The 21,145-nt window shown below is 65.5% G+C and overlaps 3 protein-coding genes across 12 annotated transcripts; 2 read left to right on the forward strand and 1 right to left on the reverse strand.

The window, feature by feature from the left end:
- The first annotated feature begins 207 nt into the window (after positions 1-207).
- KLHL17 (kelch like family member 17) lies at positions 208-9,832 on the forward strand. Of its 3 annotated transcripts, XM_036871568.1 has the most exons (14): positions 208-536; positions 1,393-1,652; positions 1,740-1,861; positions 2,022-2,243; positions 2,717-2,833; positions 3,014-3,227; positions 3,508-3,652; positions 3,737-3,904; positions 4,324-4,412; positions 4,495-4,568; positions 4,768-4,949; positions 5,297-6,860; positions 7,204-7,303; positions 9,791-9,832. In XM_036871568.1, exons 1-12 carry the CDS (start codon positions 226-228, stop codon positions 5,523-5,525), a joined length of 2,133 nt encoding a protein of 710 aa, XP_036727463.1. In that variant the 5' UTR covers positions 208-225; the 3' UTR covers positions 5,526-6,860; positions 7,204-7,303; positions 9,791-9,832. The 3 variants fall into 3 exon arrangements, with proteins under 3 accessions (XP_036727463.1, XP_036727474.1, XP_036727485.1); XM_036871579.1 differs by lacking the exons at positions 5,297-6,860; positions 7,204-7,303; positions 9,791-9,832 and having other exon boundaries at positions 4,682-4,906; XM_036871590.1 differs by lacking the exons at positions 5,297-6,860; positions 7,204-7,303; positions 9,791-9,832 and having other exon boundaries at positions 4,495-4,555; positions 4,768-4,841.
- PLEKHN1 (pleckstrin homology domain containing N1) lies at positions 6,897-14,350 on the forward strand. 4 transcript variants are annotated; one of them, XM_036871604.1, is made up of 16 exons: positions 6,897-7,104; positions 7,204-7,303; positions 9,791-9,937; positions 10,024-10,104; positions 10,225-10,297; positions 10,597-10,724; positions 10,797-10,928; positions 11,043-11,123; positions 11,890-11,965; positions 12,084-12,232; positions 12,368-12,496; positions 12,692-12,832; positions 13,000-13,131; positions 13,315-13,524; positions 13,758-13,827; positions 13,909-14,350. In XM_036871604.1, exons 1-16 carry the CDS (start codon positions 7,022-7,024, stop codon positions 14,019-14,021), a joined length of 1,845 nt encoding a protein of 614 aa, XP_036727499.1. In that variant the 5' UTR covers positions 6,897-7,021; the 3' UTR covers positions 14,022-14,350. The 4 variants fall into 4 exon arrangements, with proteins under 4 accessions (XP_036727499.1, XP_036727508.1, XP_036727520.1 ...); XM_036871613.1 differs by having other exon boundaries at positions 6,898-7,104; positions 10,833-10,928; XM_036871625.1 differs by having other exon boundaries at positions 6,900-7,104; positions 13,779-13,827.
- A 141-nt stretch (positions 14,351-14,491) lies between these two features.
- Positions 14,492-20,195, reverse strand: PERM1 (PPARGC1 and ESRR induced regulator, muscle 1). Of its 5 annotated transcripts, none has more exons than XM_036871520.1 (3): positions 16,502-20,029; positions 15,802-15,861; positions 14,492-15,540 (listed from the first exon to the last, which is right to left on the reverse strand). In XM_036871520.1, the coding sequence occupies exons 1-3, from the start codon at positions 18,516-18,518 to the stop codon at positions 15,455-15,457; spliced, it is 2,163 nt and encodes a 720-aa protein (XP_036727415.1). In that variant the 5' UTR covers positions 18,519-20,029; the 3' UTR covers positions 14,492-15,454. The 5 variants fall into 5 exon arrangements, with proteins under 5 accessions (XP_036727415.1, XP_036727408.1, XP_036727389.1 ...); XM_036871513.1 differs by having other exon boundaries at positions 15,802-15,927; positions 16,502-20,026; XM_036871494.1 differs by lacking the exons at positions 14,492-15,540; positions 15,802-15,861 and adding an exon at positions 15,934-16,260 and having other exon boundaries at positions 16,502-18,666; positions 19,645-20,195.
- Between the last annotated feature and the right edge of the window lie 950 nt (positions 20,196-21,145).

Below are 21,145 nucleotides of genomic sequence, written 5' to 3' on the forward strand. Positions count from 1 at the left end.
AGGAGGGCAGACGCGGCCCCCGGCTGGCTCAGGTCCCAGGGGCATCACGTGGGGCCATTCGGCCCCCCAGGAGATGCGGAGCCCCGGAAGGGGCGAGGGGTGCTTCCTGAACGAGTTGAGGCGGGCGGAAGGTCCGGGAGGTTTCTTGGGGATAGGCGGCGGGCGGGGCCCGGGGGGCTTCCTGGAGGAGGAGACGGAGGGGGCGCCGAAAGATTGGGAGGATTCATGCGCTACGCGGCGCCCCCGAAACCTCGGGGGAGCGCGGGAGGCGGAGCGGGCGGCGCCGAGAAACAGCGGCTGCGGGCAAGCGGCGGGAGCGAGGAACGCGGAGCCTGCCGCCACCGCCGAGCAGCCCTCCAGCCGTCCGGCGTCCGCTTGTCTGTGCGTCCTCCGCGGATCGGCGGCGGGCCGGCGGCCGAACCCATGCAGCCGCGCAGCGAGCGCCCGGCCGGCAGGACGCAAAGTCCAGAGCACGGCAGCCCGGGGCCCGCGCCCGAGGCGGCGCCGCCGCCGCCGCCGCCGCCGCAGCCGGCAGCGTGAGTGGGCCGGGGGCCTGGGGACCGTGACTGGCCAGGGCCGAGGAGGAGAGCGGGGGGGGGGAGGGAGGGGGGGAGGGAGGGGCGCGCCGACCCTGGCAGGCTGCCGGGAGGGGACGGCCTCGCGCCCCGCAGGCTCGGCCCGACCGCGGAGGGTCCAGGCCCCCTGCGTTACCCGCGCACACGTTCGGTGCGGGGCAGGGCGTCCCGACTAGGCTGCTCCCGGAGGCTCTGTCCCCTCCCGCCGCCCTTGAATTCCGGCTGCGCCGTTCAAAGACGCGGGCGGCCTGTCTGAATGATGGGGGGGTTGGCGGTCAAGAGAGGTCACGCCTGCTGGTCGGTGTAGGGGTCTGCTTCAGAGCCACCGGTCAGTACGGACCAGTTTCACCTCGTGCACTTCCCGCATGCCCAGCCCGTGCCGAGGACACCGGACTCTGATGGGGGCACGGGAAGGGTTGCCAGCGATGGACAGAGAGCCTAGTCCCGAGGAGGGTCTAGAGAGCCGGGTTCTGAACGGAGGCCCCCGGGCGGAGGGAAGTGTGGTGCTTGAGCAGGGGTCGTGGCAGAGGAAGATGTACAGGTTCAATGACGGACCGGGGTCTGGCGTGGGATCCGACCTCACTCTGGCAGCAGGTTGGAGCAGAGTCTAGTTGGACGCCCTGGATGCGAGGGAGCAGAGTGGGGTGGCGCCTGGAGAGCAGGGGAGGTCCTGAGGGGAGTGGGTCCCTGATGGAAACCTGGTTCGGGCTGCTGGGGGACGGTGGCCTCCTGGGTGCCCAGGCCCTGCCCAGGGTCTCAGGGGTGGGTGAGCAGCTCCCTGCAGAGCACACCGTGACCGGGCACTGCCCACCTACAGCCCCGAGGCAGAGCGTGCCCGGCCCCGGCAGGCCCGGCCCACGGGCCCCATGGAGGGCGCAGTGCAGCTGCTGAGCCGCGAGGGCCACACGGTATCCCACAACTCCAAGCGGCACTACCACGACGCCTTCGTGGCCATGAGCCGCATGCGGCAGCGCGGCCTCCTGTGTGACATCGTCCTGCACGTGGCTGCCAAGGAGATCCGGGCACACAAGGTGGTGCTGGCCTCCTGCAGCCCCTACTTCCACGCCATGTTCACAAGCAAGTACTGCCCCATCGGGTCCGGGCACTTGGGGGACTCTGCAGCTCTCCCAGGGTGGGGACCAGCCTGACCTACTGTCCCCACAGATGAGATGAGTGAGAGCCGTCAGACGCATGTGACGCTGCACGACATCGACCCTCAGGCCTTGGACCAGCTGGTGCAGTTTGCGTACACGGCCGAGATTGTGGTGGGGGAAGGCAACGTACAGGTGAGGCTGCCTCACCCCTCACGTCCCGTACCGCTACCCTGCTTGTGCCTCCGCTCTCCCCACGCCCGCAGCATCCCCTGTACCGCTGCCACCCCTTCAGTCCTCACGTCCATTTCTCTGTCCCTGCTCCCCTGGTCCTCTCTCCCACCTTGCCCCATAGACTCTGCTCCCGGCTGCCAGCCTCCTGCAGCTGAATGGGGTCCGTGACGCCTGCTGCAAGTTCCTGTTGAGTCAGCTCGACCCCTCCAACTGTCTGGGCATCCGGGGCTTCGCCGACACACACTCGTGCAGCGACCTGCTCAAGGCGGCACACAGGTACGTGCTGCAGCACTTCGTGGACGTGGCCAAGACTGAGGAGTTCATGCTGTTGCCGCTGAAGCAGGTAACGTGGCAGCTGGAGCACAGCCTGGACCTTGACTCGGACCCCGACCCTGACCCAATCGCCAGACCCCAGCACCAGCCTTGGCCCCCCTGGCCCCCATCATCTGGGCCCATAAGACCTAGTCCTTTGCTCCTCAGTCTTTATCTCCAGTCTCTGACCCACGTTCCAACCCCACCACCCATCCCCTGGGAACCCCCCACCCCCATTTTCTAACCCCACACAAGCCATCACCATTGATACCTGACACTCTCCTGTTTTGATCACATACCTGCCTACATTCTCCCGTCCCTGGTTCCGTATCCCCAGGACTGCTCTGGAGCTAGGCCCCCGGGAACTGGATCTGTAACTCCTGACCCTGCTTGGCTCCTCCTCGTAGGAACACCCCCTTGGACTCTCCCTCCCAGGCACCTTCAGGGCTCCATGGGCCCCCCAGCCCCTCCCCAGATCTCAGGTCTGAGGGTCCCCACCCCCAGGTGCTGGAACTGGTCTCTAGCGACAGCCTGAACGTGCCTTCAGAGGAGGACGTCTACCGTGCCGTCCTGAGTTGGGTCAAGCACGACGTGGACGCCCGGAGGCAGCACGTTCCCCGGGTGAGGCCAGGCCCTGGGGGGCCTGCGGTGCTTGGGAGGGGACGCAGTGGCTGAGGATGAGGCGTGCCTGGGCTCTTCCGTGCCCAGAGGTCCCCCAGGGGTGATGCAGGCACGTGTCTTGAGGAGGGTCCAGGACACATGAGCAGGCCTGACCGTAGCAGGCCTGCTACCACACCCCAGCTGATGAAGTGTGTACGCCTGCCCCTGCTGAGCCGGGACTTCCTGCTGGGCCACGTGGACGCCGAGAGCCTGGTGCGGCACCACCCGGACTGCAAGGACCTGCTCATTGAGGCCCTCAAGTTCCACCTGCTGCCCGAGCAGAGGGGCGTCCTGGGCACCAGCCGCACCCGGCCGCGGCGCTGTGAGGGCGCCGGCCCTGTGCTCTTCGCTGTGGGTACGCCCAGCTGTCCCGTCCCATCCGGTCCCCCATCCCTGCCCCGTGTCCCTAGCCACAAGCCCAGCACAAGCCCCCCCCACCCCCCCGCCCCATGCCGTTTCCATCCTGCGCTCACCCCACACCTGCTCCTCCATCCCCCGTGGTGTGACCCACTCACCGGTCACCGGCCCCACTTGCCCTTGGAGCCTCCCGGCCCTCAGCCTCGAGCTGCGCTAGAGCCTCCTAGCCCACTGCGTCCCTGGGCCCTTGTCCTGCCCCGTCACCTCTCCCTCCCTAGGTGGTGGGAGCCTGTTCGCCATCCACGGGGACTGCGAAGCGTACGACACGCGCGCTGACCGCTGGCACGTGGTGGCCTCAATGTCCACGCGCCGGGCCCGGGTGGGCGTGGCGGCAGTCGGGAACCGGCTGTACGCCGTGGGCGGGTAAGAGTGGGGGCTGGTCTCGGGTCAGGGGCTTGGCACGTGCCCACTGGGCCAGCCCTGACCAGCAGCGAACCCCTCCCCTAGTTACGATGGGACTTCAGACCTGGCCACCGTAGAGTCCTACGACCCTGTGACCAACACCTGGCAGCCTGAGGTGTCCATGGGCACAAGGCGCAGCTGCCTGGGTGTGGCTGCCCTGCACGGGCTCCTGTACGCGGCCGGTGGCTACGACGGGGCCTCCTGCCTCAACAGGTAGTGGCTGGGGTCAGGGCCGCGTGGCCTTTCAGGGTTGGCTCAGCAGGCGTGGCTGCGTCAGGACTGCAGAGGTCCTGCCTGAGGGGAGCCAAGGGGGACCGTGCCTGAGTCAGGTCACCAGGGTCCCCTATGCCTCTTCGTCTGGGCTAGGCCAGTGGCCCCTTCTTTCCTCTCCGGCGTCCTTCCCACCAGGCCAGGGGCTGGGCCCAGGTGGACACTTGCCCAGCGTTATCCAGGTAGCCCGTGGCCTGTGTCCACCCAGTAGGCCCTGCTTCCTGCTCCAGTGGGACTCTGGGGTCAGCCTCCGTGACTGCCTAGCACAGAATTTTAGTCATTCCTCGGGGGAGGGCAGGTCCTGGGGCCGGGACTGCTTTTCTGCCACCGCTCGAGGTCAGCGGCCGTCCTGGTGTCTACAGCGCCGAGCGCTACGACCCCCTGACGGGAACATGGACGTCGATCGCCGCCATGAGCACCCGGAGGCGATACGTGCGCGTGGCCATGCTCGGTGGGTGACTGCTGCGTGTAGCGCCCGCCCCAGGCACGCCCGCACGCAGCAGGTGCACCACGGGTGTGTTGGCTCCCTGCAGATGGGAACCTGTACGCCGTGGGCGGTTACGACAGCGCGTCACACCTGGCCACCGTGGAGAAGTATGAGCCCCAGGTGCGAAGCACCCCAGTCACACGCTCCCCTTCCCAGAGCTACTTCGCGTCATCACTCTCTGGCCACCCCTGTCCCCCAGAGGGTCATCCCTTTACGTCCACCCTGTCCCACAGACACCCCACCCTGGAGTAGAGTCCTGCACGTGGAGGCGGAGGGAGGCTGGTAGTGGGTCTGCCCCCAGCCCGTCCCTCCACCGCAGGTGAACTCCTGGACGCCCGTGGCCTCCATGCTGAGCCGGCGCAGCTCCGCGGGCGTGGCGGTGCTGGAGGGGGCCCTCTACGTGGCTGGCGGCAACGACGGCACCAGCTGCCTCAACTCTGTGGAGAGATACAGCCCCAAGGCGGGTGCCTGGGAGAGTGTGGCGCCCATGAACATCCGAAGGTGCGCCGGCCCCCACACCTGTCACCACCACGGCGGTCTGCACCTCCGACCCCGACAGATGTGTCCCAGGCTCTCACCCCTGCGCGGCGTGTCCCCCCACCTCCCTCCCAGGTCTCCCCCTCCGGGGCCCCGCCCGGGCCCCGCCCCCACTGCTCCAAGGCCCCGCCCCCATCATGCCAAGGCCCCGCCTCACCGGCTCATTTCCCCCACCCATCCGTCCCGCCCCCAGGATGCCTCCCAAGGCCCCGCCCCCGAGGCTCCTCAGATGGCTACCGCCCCAGACCCGGCCCTGCCCCCTCCTCACCCCCAGCCTCACCCCTTACTCCTCCCCGTCGCCCTGCCGGCAGGAGCACGCACGACCTGGTGTCCATGGATGGCTGGCTGTACGCCGTAGGGGGCAACGACGGCAGTTCCAGCCTCAACTCCATTGAGAAGTACAACCCGAGGACCAACAAGTGGGTGGCCGCGTCCAGCATGTTCACACGGCGCAGCAGCGTGGGCGTGGCAGTGCTCGAGCTGCTCAACTTCCCGCCGCCCTCTTCGCCCACGCTGTCCGTGTCGTCCACCAGCCTCTGACCCGTGGCGCGGCTGCACAGAGGCCCGCCCGCGGCCTCCCACGTGCCTTAAGCCCCCTGGGCCCAGCGCCTCCCTCCCCTGCGCATGGGGCGGGGCTCGGCCCCCACCAGGAACGTCCGGGGCCGTCTGTCCAGTCTCCGCGCGTCTAGGCCGTGGGTTTCTGTGTTCCTTCCTCAGTGTTTGTGTGTGTGCCGTTTATTTATTCACTCGTTTATTTATTGATTGGTGGCGAGCAGGCTGCAGCTGCCAGTTTCTCCGTTTACTCTTAAAGTGTCGTATCTCTGGGACCAAGCTGCCCTCTTGGGTGTCCTCCCACTGTGCTGGGGGCACTGGGGAGCGACAGGGTGGGCACTGGCGTTGCCCGTGGGTAAGGGGCCAACTTGGACTCTGTAGACCTGGAGGGACCAAGGGGTGATGCAGAGCAGTTATTGGGGGGGGGGCTTTCTGAGCAGGTGCAGACCCCCAACCTGAGCTTTGCACACCTCCTTGCCTCGCCCAGCCAGGCACACTCCTGGCAGGGGGGCACGAATTGGGCTTCCTTCCCGTGGCTGTGGTGTCATTTCTGGATCCTGCACTGAGCTGGGCACACGTGCACCGCAGACCGCATACAGCAATATGAGCCACTTGAACAATAAACATGTTTCCTGGGCTCTGCGGGCCTGTGGCTGTGTCCATCTCTGTCTTCCAGGGTCCTGTCTGGGGTGACCGGGAGGGCCTGGGGTGGCTATGCGGCTGGGCCGAGATGCTGTGTTGGCACCTGGGGGCTTTGAGGCAGCACCATCACATCCGGGGGCAGGGCTGTGGTGGCCAGTGTCTTACTCCAGGCTCTGCATGGCATTTCCCCTCACCATGGCTGTCCCGGGCGCACCTGGGAGGGTCATGGCCTCCCTCCTGGATTCTGGTTAAGCCTTGGGGACCCTGACCTTGATCTGGGGTGAGGATTGGACTGAGGCAAGAGAGGAGGCTGCGGGAGGGTCCTGGCTTCCCCTTACCCAGTTGCAAATTCCTGCTTCAACAGCTGAGAGTAAGCACACATGCCCTTACAGTCACTGGTGACTCAGCAACAGGCATTTAGGTGGAAACAGGATGTGTGCTCACATGGTGGGGAGGTCTGGAAGGGGATCTCTGGGCTCACGGAGCTCCAGCTCTAGGCACCCCCAGTCTGACACAATCACAGACTGGCCTTTGGGCCCCCTCCTCTACAGACTGGGGGCTCTTCACTGGGCGGTGAGAGGAGGGGAGCCTTTCCTCCCCATCCCCCCCCCCCCCCCCCAGGCTGGCTGGCGTGTGTGGAGGACCCTGGACAGGGAACTGAAAGGCTCAGCTCAGCCTCAGGTAGGGGCCAGGTCCCTCCCAGAAAGGCTCCGCCTCCACAGCCCTTGGGTACAGGACAGGCTGCCCCAGAGCCCCGCCCCAGGAGGTGGGGCAGGAGGCTCGGGACAGAGGGACCCAGACCTGTCGACCTGCTCTACTCGGGCCAGCTGCCACCGCCGCCCATGGGGAACAGCCACTGTGTCCCTCAGGCCCCTAGGAGGCTCCGAGCCTCCTTTTCCAGAAAGCCCTCGTTGAAGGGAAATAGGTGAGGCGGGGCAGGGTACAGCTGCGGCCACTCGGTCACAGGATCTCCCTCCATCTGCCTCGGGGGCCAGGCTGTGAGCACCCCTTCCCTTGTTCCCAGAGAGGACGGCGCCCGGAAGCTGGTTGGCCTGTTTGGCACCGAGGCCAGTCCGGATGGGGACACCACTGCCGACAAGATCTTCCGCTACATCCCTGGGACGGTGAGCAGCCGGGCTCAAGGGGGTGTGGCAGTGGTGGTCTGCGTGTGACTGCGTGTGACTGCGTGTGTGTGTCCTGCCTGTGCCGGGCCCGGGGTCTTCCCCGTCGGACCGGGGGAGTCAAGTCCACAGCACAGGGAGGAAGTAGGTGCAGCCCTGCCCTGGGAAGCTCATCGGCCGAAAGTCTGAGCAGAGTGAAACTGAGACCCGGCCCTGAGTCAGTGGGGCGGTGGGGCGGGGCCTCCACGCCTCGCCACGTGCCAGCCCTGCCTGGGGGCCCTGGTGTCCGCCCCCCGCCCCGGGCCCTGGCCCAGGACAGCGTGTCTGGGCACGTTGGAGCTGGACAAGCACGCGTGTCTTGGCTGCTGCCGTGTGGGCACGGGCGTCAGGCTGGTGACGGGGCCGTGAACCGCCACGCCCCGCTGTCACTCCGAGAGCTAGGGGCTTCGGGTGCGCAGTGAGCCGGCCTCTCCCCTTCCCTCGGCCCCGGTTTCTCCAAGGGGTGTCCCTTCAGTGTCCACCGCTGCCTCGTCCCCCAGCAGCCCCTGCGCCCCGCCCCCCAGGCCCCGCCGCGGGGACGTGGCTCCCAAGCCCACGGCAGGCCACCCCGAGCTGAGCACGACCCCAACCCCCTGCCCAGCTGGCCGAGGGGGAGAGACGCCCGCCCTTTAACCCAGCATGGCAAGGGGCGGGGCAAGGCTCTGCTGTGTGCAGGGGCCCTGGGGTGTGAGGGAAGTGACCCCCCAGGTTCTTGCCCCAGACACAACTGCCCTGCACCCCTCGGTCCTCACAGCAGCTGGTGTGGGCTCCCGAGCCAGCTTTCCAAGTGTTCCAATCAGGCTGTCCCCTCTCCTGCTCCCTGGGGTGTCCTGGGCTCCCTGTGGCCAAGTGCTGGCTTCAGAAACCGGGCTGCCTCAGAGAAGTGGGCAGAGCACTTTTGACAAGTCCCAGCCGGCGTCCCTCTGTGTGGCCGCGTCTCAGACCTCAACTCCTTCTGTCCAGGCCCAGGGCACATCGTGTGGTCCTGGTGGTCCTCTTGGGCCAGGACATGGCGGCCGGCGAGGGGACCCGGCTTGCTGAACCTCGGGGGGTGGGGCCGAGGGAGGAGCCAGCACTCCTGGAGCCCTGCCTGGGCGCGGGTTCTACACCCAGACGAGAGCCTGCCCAGCCACGGCCCCAAGGCTGAGCCCAGGCCACAGGGCCAGCTGTGTGGCCCTTCCTGCTCCGTGGCCTATTTTTCATGGGTCCCATCCGGCATCATTCCCCGCACTGGGTGTGGGTGCAGGAGGCCCCACCCAAAGGCAGGGACGCCAGCAAGCTGTGAGTCTGTCTGTTCACATTCCTGGGCTTGCCCAAGGGGTGGCTCAGCTTGGCCAGGGCACAGCAGCCCCTGCCAGCTCCCCAGCACGCCCTGATCCCAGACCTCAGCCCCTCCAGCCCCAGTTCAGCGCCCATCCCGGTCTGACTCCATTCTGACAGTCAAGCCCCTGTTTATAGAGGATTCTCTGTGTGCCAGGGTCAGCTGTTGGTGGGCACTGACCCTTCCTCCCTTCAGCAGACAGGCATTGAGCCCCCAGCACACTCCAGGCCTGTCCTAGGCCCTGGCCCAGCAATGGGCCCTGTTCTCGTATCGTTCTCACCCCATGACCGAGCCAGGTGATAAGACAAAGAAGTAAAAGACAGAGTAGGCCAGATGTGGCCAGCGCTGAGGAGAAACGTACAGGAGGACCAGTGGGCGGGGGTCAGTGAGGCTAGAATGTTGGAAGGGCACCCAGACAGGGGCTTACAGAGAAGGGGGTCTGAGCCAGGCTCTGGATGGGGTGAGAAGGGGCTGGGCTGAGTGGTCCAGGCAGAGGGGGCAGCCTAGCAAAGGTCCTGAGACGGGCACGTGCCTGATGTGAGGGGAGAGGACCCCTTGGCCGTTGTCAGGACCTTGGCCTCCGCTGAGAGGGAGATGGGGGGCGTGCGGCAGTGTGCTGGTGGCTTGAGGTGGGCTGTGACGAGAGTATTTACACCAGGGAAATTGGCAAATGCTACAAATCAGCCCCTCCCCCCTTTCTTGGTAGAACCAAGTTTTAAAATGTTAGTAGCCAGCCCTGAGGTGTGGGAGGGATTCGAGCGTCGTCTCATCTGGACACCTGAAAACCCCTCTGACCAACAAGTCTTGGGAGGTTGAATAACCAAAATAAGGGAACGCAGTTAGGAAATAGCGAAGCTAAGGGTTGTATCTCCGTTGAATTGAAACCTCGCTGATTCCAAGACTAGACCACAGAGTTGTGACCAGCATGGAGGCTGTGTGTGTGTGTGTGTGTGTGTGTGTGTGTGTGTGTGCTGCATTGTTTTCACGTCAAGAGGCTGTGAGTGTGTACAGGGTTCTGTACACACGTGTGATGCTGTGTGTGCATTCTTAACCCGTGTATTGTGAGACTGGGGGCCGGGGCTGCTGGCCGCTGGTCAGGCCCCCTCCCCTGAGCTCTGCCCCCACCCCAGAACATCCCGACCCTGGAGAGCCAGCAAGAAAACCTGGAGCAGCCTTTCCTGAGTGTGTTCAAGGCAGGGCAGCGGAGGGCGCCCGTGAGGAGCCTGGGCAAGGTTGTGCACTACACCAAGGTCCAGCTGCGTCTCCAGCACAGCCAGGTGGGGGCCGGGCCGGGAGGGGCATGCTTGAGGGCCACCCTGGGGCCTGCCCCTAGCCCTCAGACCTTGGCCCCACTCTCCCCCAGGACATCAGCGACTGCTATCTGGAGCTCTTCCCCTCCCACCTCTACTTCCAGGCCCATGGTTCCGAAGGACTCATTTTCCAGGTGAGGGGAAGTGGGCAGAGGGAGGAGCTGGGGGAGAGAGAGAGAGCAGCCCCTTGGGAGGCACGTGGCCCAGTCCTGCTCGGGGTCCCCCAGCCCTTCCCTCCTGCTGTGCTCTGGCAGGGGCTATTACCACTGATGGAGCTGAGCGTCTGCCCGCTCGAGGGATCCAGAGAGCATGCCTTCCAGATCACAGGTGCGCAGGGGCACGGGGGTGCTGCCAGCGCGGACCTGGCCCTCAGGAGGGCGAGAGCACTAAGGCTGCTCAGTGAGCCTGGCCGTTGACCGGGCCCCAGGACCTTGGCGGGGCTCTGAGCATGTTGAGGGCTCCTGGCTTTTCCTCTGATGGGCACACGTGCATATGCCGGGCTGGGGCGGAGGGCAGTGGGTTGGGGGCCTCCAGAGCTGTGCGTGTGGTCGTCAGTGGCTCCCCCCAACCCCTGAGGAGCCTTTCCTGTGGCCGCTGGCCTAGCCTACTCTGCCCCTCCCCCGCAGGCCCGCTGCCCGCCCCCCTTCTCGTGCTCTGCCCCAGCCAGGCCGAGCTGGACCGCTGGCTCTACCACCTGGAGAAGCAGATAGCCCTCGTGGGAGGGGTGCCGCGCTGCCACCCAGCACCCCCTCAGGTCAGTGCTGGGAACCCCACGCCCCTTTCCACCCCCACTCTCCTCCTCCTGCCCCTGACCCCCTTCTACCAGGGCCCTCCTGAGAACGAGCTCCCCTGGACTCTGCAGCACAGGCTGACCCCGCTGCGGACGGCGTCAGGGCTCCAGGTGGTGGGCACCGCCGTCTGTGCCTCAAGGGTCAAGCTGCAGCATCTGCCCTCACAGGTGGGTGGAGGGGCGCAGAGGTGGGAGGAGGCGGGGGAGGGGTGCAGGCAGCAGGTGGGGGCCCTGGGTGTGTGCTGGTGGAGACCCTACTCCGCCCTGTGACCCCCCGCACAGGAGCAGTGGGACCGGCTCCTGGTCCTGTACCCGACCTCCCTGGCCATTTTCTCCGAGGAAGCAGATGGGCTTTGCTTTAAGGTGGGTCCCTCCCCACTGTGGATCCGCCCCAGGGACGCGCCCTCTGCGTGGGGGTGGGAGGGGGCAGCAGCTCAGGAGGAACCTGTATTTCGGGGCCTGTTGGGGCAGAGAGCACTGGCCCCACCCACCCAGCCCACTGCCCTGGTCAGTCTGGTCTTAGCCTGACGTGGGCAAGGAAGGTGGGTGCCCTGCCTCAGCGTCCCGTGTCATCCTAGAGGGTCCTCAGGCACCAGCAGACCCATCACCTGGGGTGGGTGGCATGGGGGCCCCTAGTGCCCCTGAAAGGGGCCTATACCTCTGAGCAGGCATCTTCCTGGTGCCTGAGGCTTCTGCGTGTGCGTGTGCACGTGTGGGCATGGGCGTGGGTGTGAAGGTCCTTTGGGGCCAGAGCGAGTGTCATGTGCGTCAGGGTACGTTCTACTCTGGGGGTGATCGTGGCTTTCAGTCACTGAGAAACACACGGGGGGCTTCCTCGTGATTCCTTCCCACCCCACCCCCCATCTTAGCGGGTGGCCCAGGGGACCAGTCCCCGACCGGTCCTGTGTCGGCCATTGGCTGGCGAAGGCCCCACCTGGAGACCGGGGGTGAAGGCATTCCCCAAGGACAGACGGGGAGTGCCTGGCCTCCCACGGGGTGTCGGCCTTGGACCTGCCTTGCCCTCTGCCTGGCGTCCAAGTGCCCACCAGCTCGGGAGGACAAGACGGGGCAGTGGGCACAAGGGTTGCTTCCCCTGACTAAGGCCTCGTCCCCCCTGGATGCCCCGCAGGGGGAGCTCCCGCTCAGCGCCATCCACATCAACCTGGAGGAGAGGGACAAACAGATCCGCTCTTTCCTGATCGAAGGTGGGCAGAGGCCGGGCCTGGGAGAGAGGGTGTGAGCCTAGTGGGCACCCAGCTCTGCACCGGGGCTTTGCAGGGGGCACCCTGCCTGCCAGGCCCCCTCACGGCATCTGTGTGCCAGGCCGTCTCATCAACACCATCCGTGTGGTGTGTGCCAGCTACGAGGACTATGGCCACTGGCTGCTCTGCCTGCAGACGGTCTGCCGCGGGGCCAGGGCCTCCCCACCGCCCGGCCCCGAGAGCTTCCCGGGGCTGCAGGCGCCCCCACAGGTGAGGAGTCAGCAGGGGAGGTGCCGCCGGGCAGCGCCGGGCGCCGGATGAATCGGGAGGGTGGGCCTGGGCTCGGGGAGGTGGGGGGAGGGGCCCTGCCATCCGGCTCACCCTTACCCACCGCCGGCCGCCCAGGTTGTGGGCAGTGGCCGAGGCTCACTCTCCTCTGACGGACGGACCAGCTGGGACTCGGGGTGCCCAGCAGCCGCCTCCAGCCGCTCCACGCCTGAGTCCGCCGCAGGCTGCCCTGCCCGGCCCGCACCGGTGAGTACCTGGGGGGGATGGGCAGAGGACGGGGGCGGGGGACAATGAGGCGAGTTTGTGTTGGGGACCCCACTGCAAGTAGGACCCTAGTTCCTCAGGGGAGGGGACTCAGACCGGAGGGGCTCTGTGTAGCCTCAGAGGGGTATGTGGGAGAGGGCCCCGGGGAACCTTCTGGAAGGTCCTTGGTCCCCACAGGAGCAAGCCAGCCCTGGCTGCACCAGCGTCGGTGGGCACAAGGCAAAGCTGAGACGGGCCGGCAGCAACCGATCACCCAGGAGCAAGGCCCAGGGCGAGGGGCCCGGCCCAGCCATCCCACTGCACCTGGACCTGACCAAGGTGGGCCCAGCACGCTGACCCCGGCTCCAGGCATGGCTCTCCCTCCCGCCCTCCATCTCCCCGGCCTCCTCGGTCCTGGAGCCACCCAGAGGCCTCTTGCACGGAGAAGGGAGGGCTTGGCCGCTTCCAGCTCTGGCGATTCTGTCTGTTCTGTCTCTTGCCTGTAGCTGAGGCTGGAGGATGGCCCTGAGGCCCCAGACCATTCTCTGGAGACACCGCACTCCCCGCTCTACGCTGACCCCTACACACCACCTGCCACTTCCCACCGCAGGGTCACAGACATCCAGGACCTGGACAAGGTCAGTCCCTTGCTGGGTGACAGAAAGAGCTGGACGTGGCCACAGCCTGAGGTTGAGAGGGTTCCTGAAGCCTGAGATCTGCTCAGGCTGCCGCGGGAGGCTGAGGGGGTTTCTGGGGCAGGGGCCCCTCAGCTGCATGGAGGTCCCAGCCCAGGGCCTCGGTCACCAACGCTCTCCTGACAGTTCCTCAGTGCGATGCAGAGCTCGCTTGGACCTGAGCCCTCGAACCCATTCCCCTTGGTCCCCGTGTCCGTGCCTGTCTCTGACCCCAGCTCTGGACTCTCCGGCCCCCACTTGCTCTCCGAGAAGGGAGTCCTGCAGGCCCGAGCCTCTCAGCGGCATCGCGGCTCCATCAAGGGCCGGGGGTCCCGGCCCCCAGGCTCCCCTCAGCTTGTGAGTAGCAGCCCCCACCCCGGGCAAGGGGTTCTGCAGGGGAGAGGAGACCGCGTGGGGCCTCCTGGGACCCTGAGGGAGCAGGAGAGATGGAAACGGGGGAAGGGAGGATGGGCGGAGACCAAGGACGGGAGCAGTGGCAGGAAGGGGGTGGGGGCAAGAGGAAAGGTGGGGGTGGGGTCTGGCAGGTTCCTGAGCTGGTCGCCAAGCCCGTCCTAGGGCCCATCCCTCAGACTTGTCATTGGGGTCCCCAGGTCTCTCCTGCGAGGGAAGTTGCGCCCGAACCCCCGCCACCTCCCCCAGGTGAGTGAGGGCCCTGCCTCTTCCTGGGGAAGCTCTGGGTGTTGCTTCCTGAAGGCACACAACCTCTGCCCTCCCTACCAGACGGCCGCCCCCCAAGGAGCTACGACAGTGTCTGGGACAAAGCTCTGTCACCTTCCCACCAGCGGTGGCCTCGAGCACCTGAGGCTGAAGGCGGGCTCGTCCAGTGGATCTGACGGCCACCAGGAGGCTGCTTCTCGGGACCACCTGCCGGCATCGACCCCGCAGGAGGGGCTGAAGCAGGGCCTGGGGCTTTTTAGTGGGGCCACAGGCACCCAGTATCGAGTCAGGGTCTGACCCCAGCAGGTGGAGGGGGCCTCCAGAACCCTGAGTTACCCTGGGCTCTTGAGGGGTCAGGAGGGCCTCATCCTCAGGACACCTTGGCCCAGGTGACTGGACGCCCAGAGGGGCCAAACCTCGGCCTGCCTCTCAGGGAAGGAATGAGGGAGGGGACTCGGGGAAGGGGCTTCACCTGGGAGAGGGAGGATGGCACAGGTGTAAAGGTCAGAGGGCTGAGAAAGTCAGGTTAGCGAGAGTCAGAGTATGTGAGGCCAGAGGGCACAAGGGTCTGAGACATCACAAGCAGAGGCAGGAAGGTGGCCTGGGCGCATGTGAGTGGGATGGTCGGGAGAAACCGGCAAGAGACTAAACGAGAAAGAAAGAGATTTTATTGGTGCTGTGTGTCCACGCATTCTGTCCTGAACAGCCAGGAGTCTCCTGCGTCCCGGGGACCCTGTATGTGCTGCCTCGGAGCTGGACGCCCACCCAGCACCTAGGCTGGCAGCCCCCTTGCTCCACTACTGCCCGCACCCTGCCCACCTTCCTGTCCCATCTCCGGCTCCTGTCAGCTCTGGGCGAACCCAGGTGTCCCGTCCCTCCACCTGATACCCTTCACTTCTGCCTCTGCCCCTCCTCCAGGGCTCCCCAGAGGAGGGGCTCCAGGCTCTGCCCTACAGACCCCCAGCCTGCAGGGCCCCTCTGGGTACCTGCTCACCATCTCAGGCAGGAGCCAAGGAGGTCTTGACCACAGACCCCTGGGGTTCAGGGGTTAGAGAGGCCTTAGAGGCCTCCAACGGCCCAGCCCACTTAGAAACAGGGCAGAGGGTCCCGGGACGCCGCCCCCCAGCCTCAAGGCCCTCTGCCCAGATCTCCAGCTGGGGCCTCGCTGCTGCTCTGAAGCCCCATCATACCCCTCCCTCCAACAGGATAACCACATAGGATTAGGACTCTGATTAACTCTGGTTTCAGATAAACCACAAATAATTCCTTAGCATAAGTAGGTCTCATACTGCGTGTCTGAGATTCCAGTTTCACTGGACACCTTGTGTTTTTTGTTGCTAATCTGGCCACCTTACTAACCAGCTCCCTGCTTGGCCTACCCTCCCAGGCTTCCAGAATCTCCCCACTCCCAAGTGTGGAGCACAGCCTCGGCCTTGGCCACGGGCTGGACCCTCGGGTGGAGTCCAAGGGAGCCAGGACCAAGGACGCAGGCTCCTTCCTAGACGCCGCAGAACACAAGGGTCAAAGGGCAAGGCCTGAGGGCAGCACCTCATCCTGAGCACCTGTGGACATTTCCTCATGCTGCGTCTTCCTGGGCGGAGCCTGGGTCCTAGGAGCTGGGGCTGCGGCGCCCCCGCCCCACCTGCCGGCGGAAGTACCGGATAGCGGAGATGGTGCCGATGTTGGCCAGCAGAACTGCAGGAGAAGCACAAGACCTCCTGAGTGCCGGCTCCATTCCGGCCTGGTCACCACCCTCCATCCACACGGCGGGGTTCTCAAAGGATGGGGGGAGGCCAGCGGGGCGAGAGTGGGTCAGCGACGCAGGAGATCAGTCAGGGAAGAAACCTGCGCCTCCCCACGTGCCCCTCATCCCTGCTGGCCCAGCAGCTGGGACACCACCACTGCCCCTCCATTTGACTTCTAGACACCAGCCCCCCACCCCCCGGGCCCACAAACCTGTTTTCCAGGCGTCTGGGGCATGCAGGTCTGATGTTCTCACAGCCCAGGTAGCGAAGGCTACAAACACCAGGCACATGTCATTCTGGCTGAAGGTAAACGAGGTGAGGGGACCCCAGGGTTCCCCTAGGAAAGAGAAGCGTGTCCTGAGCTCCTGCTGGTGTCCCACTCAGACGCACCTGCCCTGGGACATGTCTCTCCTGGCCATGTCTGTCCTGAGACATGTCTGTCCTGAGTCACATCCTCCCCGTGATACCTTTGTCCCAAGACACAGGGTAGCATGTGGCATAGTTGAGTCAGGCTGACTTGGGCGAGTACGTGTGGGGCACCGTTTCCTGGTTTGTAAAATATCTTCCAGAGGGAATTTGAGCCTGCTCTGGCAGGCGGTGTGGCCTGAGCTGGAGCTGCCCCAACGCCTGCCTGCTACAGGCTGGGGGCAGGCACTGCTGTTATCTGGACCTGAACACAGGGTGACGGTCAGTGTGGAGCCAAAGCCCTGCTCGACTTGGGCTGCCCCACCTGGACCGGGTCCTGGGATGGCCAGGAGCTGGTCCTTCCTGCCCAGATCATCCCTGAGGGCCCCCACCAGCTCACAACCCAGGGTCCTGGCTTGCCCCTCCCCAGTGGCCCTCTTGGCCCAACTCCCTGGACAGTGTGTACCCAGGTCCTGGACAGGCCATGGGGTCCCCGCAACACACACCTGCTTGCCTGATGGCCGGGGTAAGCTGCTCCGCTGAGGCTGGGCTAGGCCCTGGTGGGGTGCCGGTCCCCACTTCCCCGGGGACTGACCTGGGGGGCTCCGTGGCCTGCATCTGGAGAAGGGCAGCCGGCCCCAGCGTGCTCCCTGACGTGTCCTCCCAGAGGAAGTGTTCATAGGCCTCGGGGATGGAGATGGGTATGGGATCTCCTGGTGGAGGGGCCGGCAGAGGCTCAGCCTGGAGGGGTGGGGCCTGGGCGTGGCCTTCCCGGTGCCTCGACCTCTGGGCTTGGCCATCCTGGAAGAAGAACTCGCACACATCCGGCCACTGGACTTCGGCCAGAGCCTGGCTAGCCTCTGCTTCCTCCTCGACATCTTCCTCCTCCTCCTCAATGGTGTCACAAAAGAAGAACTCATAGGCTTCTGGGAGGGTCACCGCAAAGCAGCAGCTGGGCCCAGGCCCCGCTGAGGCAGAGGGGGCGGGGGGAGGCAGGTGCTTCAGGATCCGAGGCTGGGGGGTCCGGGGTCCAACGGCCACAGCGTCCCAGGCTCCAGACGCCGTGCGGCCCCCAGCTGCTGTCCTGGGGGCTGTGGCTGGGAAGGCTGGGCCCGAGGCCTCTCCTGACCCTGGCTCCTCGGGGCTGGGCACAGCCATGGAGAATCGCACTTTCTTCTTCTTGGGGGTTTGGATAGGGCCTGGCGGGGGCTCCCCAGTGTGGTGTCCAGGGGCACCTGCTGAGGGCTCCGCTCTGGGCTTCTGTCGGCCCCCCTCTGGAGACCGAATAGGGCTCGAACCCAGCTTGGCCACTGGGGCAAGCTCCAGCTCCACCCTGTCAGGCCCAGCCTCGGGGACGGGGACGGGAGCAGGTGTAGACACACCCACATCAGGCCCAGCCTCAGGAACCAGGTGAGGCAGAGCTGTACGTGGAATAGCCTTTGAGACAGGCGTAGATGAATCCACCTCCAGCTGGACCACTGGGCCTGGCGTAAGCAGGTCCACATCCAGCCTCGGCTTGGAGGCAGGTGTAGACAGAGGCTCCTCGGGTTGCGGCTCGGAGGTGGGTGTGGAAAAAGCCACGTCTGACTTAGCCGTCGTGACGTCTAGAGACGCCCCCAGGTCAAGCGTGGACATAGCGCGTGGCTCGGTTCTGAGGGTCATTCCGCTTAGGTCTGTGCCCTGCTCAGTGGTAGGGGCGGATGTAGACAGGTCCACACCTGGCCCTTGCCTGGCCACCTGCCCAGGGGCTTCTGGAGACTCTGGCCCCAGCTCCATCTGCCCAGCTCCTGCTGTCTGCCCTGTTGTCCCCACCCGGAGACCCTTCCCCCTGGACCCGGCCAGGCCAAGACCGTCCTCGGCTCCGGCCTCAGGGAGCAGTAGGGAGCCCAGCTGGGTGGGAGCAGGGCCTGGGTCACCCAAGCGCCCACCCGCCTTGGTGCCTGCAGCCCGCCTCTTCTTTCGGCTGGGGCTGCGCAGCAGGGCTCCAGGGCTGCCAGGGGGCCTCTGGGGGGCAGCACTGCGGCCAGGGGAATCGGGGCTCCGAGCGGGCTCACCAGGGGGAGTAGGGGCAAGACCCCGGGGGGCTGGCCCCTGCAGAAGCCTCTGCCTCTCGCCTCTGGAAGACACTGGCCCCAAGAGGGATGAGCCCTGGACCAGAGGGGCAGCACCAGGGCTGAGGGACGGCCGAGCTTCTGACCGTGCGGACATGCTGGGCATCTGCTGACCGGCCTCTGGGGCCAGCACGGGCTCACGCCAAGACCTGTTGACCAGCTGCCGGGTGGCTGCCTCGTCCTCCTCCTCAGAGCCGGGCCAGTCACTCCCCCTGGGGGCCAGCTGCCCCTCAGGAAGGGGCGGGGGCCCTGGGGGGCTGCTGCCACTGCTGTCCCTTTGGTCAGTGTCACTGGACAAGAGCTCATCCCCAGAGGCCAGGCCAGCCTGCAGGAGGCCACACTCTTCGGCAGCGGCTGCAAACTCAGCCCAGTCCTGCTCACTCAGCTGGATGCTGTACTCAAAGTTCTCCATTCCGGGTCAGCAGAGGCACGTGACCCACAGACCAGGCTCTTCACGGGCCCAGGCCCGGGGCCCTGGCCGGCGCACACTGCCCCCACCCCACCTGCCCCCTGCGCATCCCATGCCTCCCTGACTCAGGGGCCGGCACTCCATCTCCGTCCTGAAAGAAAGCAGAACAAACAGAGAATCCAGAGGGAAGCTGTGCTGATCTCGAACCTGATGGCTTCCTGGAGCTAGAACGTCCGAAACCCACTTTCCGTGCTCCCAAACTGACCGCAGATGATAACGTTACAGTGACATATCGCTGCAGTCCTGCATTCAAGCTGGTGAAGTTCACTGAGAATAGGGTTCCTCATGCTTGAGTTTTCCTCCCCAGGAGGAGTTTTCCTCCACAACGTTACGCATCTTCTGTTCAGCTGGGTCAGCCTCCAGCTTTCCTGCAGAGTTGTTGGTACCAAGGCCAACTCTATATAGCAAAGCCCATTTCAAGGACCACCCACCAGGGCTCAGTTTACCTGGGCGATAGCGCTGGACTATCCAACATGCCTCAGGTGGCAGCTGGCCGTGGGGGGAGGAGCTGCAGTGTCCAGCAGGTGACCAGTCTTTGGTGATGACCTTCCACTGGCCTTGGCTGGGACAGACTGCTGGGCTTCCTCTGAGCTTACCAAGGTCAAGCTAGTGCTGGCCAGAGCCTACTCACGGGTCATCAGGGAGAGCCTGGCTCTGCCCCTGCCTGGGCAGGAGGTCCCAGAACAGAAATGAGCCTCCTGATTCCCACCAGCCCCCCTGGGGCCATCCTCAGTGTCTGTGCCCCTGACCAGATCTGCCCAGCCGGCAAAGGTCCCCTCCCCGCGTCTCAGTGAACTAAGGCAACCCTACCTGGCTGACAGCCCCTAATCTCTCAGCCCCCTACAGGGGGCTGCCCTTTGGCCCTTGGTCAGCTGCCACTGGACCCAGGGCGGTGGGAGGTCACTCTGGTCAGGCACGTCCTGCGATGGAGGTGCCGTGAGACCAGGGCACTGTGGCTTCCTGACCCCGCTGCACCTCGTCCCCCTCTCTGGTCCTAGGGGAGGTCCCTGTGGGGGCTGTCTGCCTTGGGCCCCCTTAGGGTGGGAATGAGGGGTTGACAGTACTGTACCTGGGACCCCACAGCCAGCCGGGGCAGCGGAGCTGGGCATCCAAGCTGCCTGTCCCAGAGCGGCATGGTGCAGGGCTCGCCACGCAGGCCCCACCCCCATTGCCCAAAATACCACAGCCCCGCAGTCACATGTCTCCTGCCAGGCGGCAGGGTACAGGCCACAAATAGATGGCATTTGAGGGGCTGCCAGCTACGTGAGGGACGACGCCTTCCTGGTCAGGTCAGATGCCAGTCAGAGAATGCTGACCAGCAGTCAGGCCCACAGGACCTCCCTTTCCCAAGCTGAAGGCTACTCTGCTGCCCGCCCTGTCCGAAGGCTGCCCTTTCCTCTTAAAGTGGCCCCGCCCACTGTGCGAACTCAGCCCTCCCCGCTCCTCCTGCCACCTCGCCTGCTGGCAGCCCCCCAGACCAGCCCAGGTGCTTCTGGGTCCCAGAGCTTCACCCTGACACCTGTGGGGAACAGAGGGAGCCACCAAGTGATGAGCCAGGAAGTGACCGGTCCTGGAATGTTCCTAGAGGTCATTTGGACGTGGCCACTGCCAACCTGGGTCAGGGTTTGCACCTCCCTGCTCTGGCCCCTCCCCTGGCAGCATCGTGAAGCTGCCGGTGGGGCTTGGGAGACAAGTGGGGTCCTTGAGGGCTCTCAGTGCAGGCCCCCACATGGGAGCGGGCCTCTGAAGAGGGCTGGGAGGGGTCAGGGGAGAGCTGGTCACTCCTGCCAGCACCTCTCCCGACCTAGGCTCCTGCAAGCCGGGCCCAAGGCGGGGGTGGCAACGCAGTCTGTCTCTCCAGGGGCAGGGGTCTGGCGCTGCCACCCGCAGGTCACCAGGAGGAGCCGGGCAGGAGACATGGCCTCTGAGAACAGCCCCTTACAGGCACCACCCTGCCCAGTCCCCTGAGCACTTTTCCAAAATGTGTCCATCCTGAGAGGGACGCCAGGAGGACCCTCTTTCACAGTTGAGCTTGGTAAGGCACAGAGAGGGTGAGTGAGTTGTCCATAGCCACACAGCTAGTAAGTGGCAGAGTTGGGCCCCAAAGCCCTGCGCGGAGCCATCCTGCCCTCGAGGCTGGTGTTGCCTATCCGCAGCCTGGCCACTGAGACACACACGCCTCCCGCTGGGGACAGAGGAGGGAGTGGGGGGGCTGGACAGCAAACAGCGAAACTAACAGGTAAACAGGATCATTTCCGACAGCAACACATCTTAAGAAGGACCTAGAGTGAAGAGGAGGGTGGCCTCTGAGGAGGGTCCAGGGGATTGAGACCGGGCAGGTGGGGACCACGACAGCCGAGGCTTCAAGTGGAGGAGGCCGAGTCACCCCGGAAGAGCAAGGTCGGGTGGCGTTCTCGGCCACCCTGGGTGGCAAGCCTGGTCTGGGGTCTCTCCTCGCTGCCTCTGTGTGTTGGGAAAACCCAGGTTTCCCTCCTGTGTCTCTCCTGTGAGTCTCCTTTACTGGTCGCCAAAAGTGTGCGTGGGGCGGGGGGGGGCTGACCCACGCCAGG

The sequence above is a fragment of the Balaenoptera musculus genome, chromosome 1 (genome assembly GCF_009873245.2).
Source record: "Balaenoptera musculus isolate JJ_BM4_2016_0621 chromosome 1, mBalMus1.pri.v3, whole genome shotgun sequence".
Lineage (NCBI taxonomy): Eukaryota > Metazoa > Chordata > Mammalia > Artiodactyla > Balaenopteridae > Balaenoptera > Balaenoptera musculus.

Bases quoted from the DNA above. Each gene is read 5' to 3' on its own strand.
- KLHL17 (XM_036871568.1), top strand. From the start codon at position 226: ATGCGCTACGCGGCGCCCCCGAAACCTCGGGGGAGCGCGGGAGGCGGA. The intron at 537-1,392 runs GTGAGTGGGCCG...GCCCACCTACAG, and splicing joins CCGCCGCCGCAGCCGGCAGC to CCCCGAGGCAGAGCGTGCCC. The intron at 4,950-5,296 runs GTGCGCCGGCCC...CCCTGCCGGCAG, and splicing joins GCGCCCATGAACATCCGAAG to GAGCACGCACGACCTGGTGT.
- PLEKHN1 (XM_036871604.1), top strand. From the start codon at position 7,022: ATGGGGAACAGCCACTGTGTCCCTCAGGCCCCTAGGAGGCTCCGAGCC. The intron at 10,298-10,596 runs GTGCGCAGGGGC...CCTCCCCCGCAG, and splicing joins GCATGCCTTCCAGATCACAG to GCCCGCTGCCCGCCCCCCTT. The intron at 12,497-12,691 runs GTGAGTACCTGG...TGGTCCCCACAG, and splicing joins GCCCTGCCCGGCCCGCACCG to GAGCAAGCCAGCCCTGGCTG.
- PERM1 (XM_036871494.1), bottom strand. From the start codon at position 18,518: ATGGAGAACTTTGAGTACAGCATCCAGCTGAGTGAGCAGGACTGGGCT. The intron at 16,261-16,501 runs GTGTGTGTTGCG...CCCTGTGTTCAG, and splicing joins CCCGGCCATCAGGCAAGCAG to GTCCAGATAACAGCAGTGCC.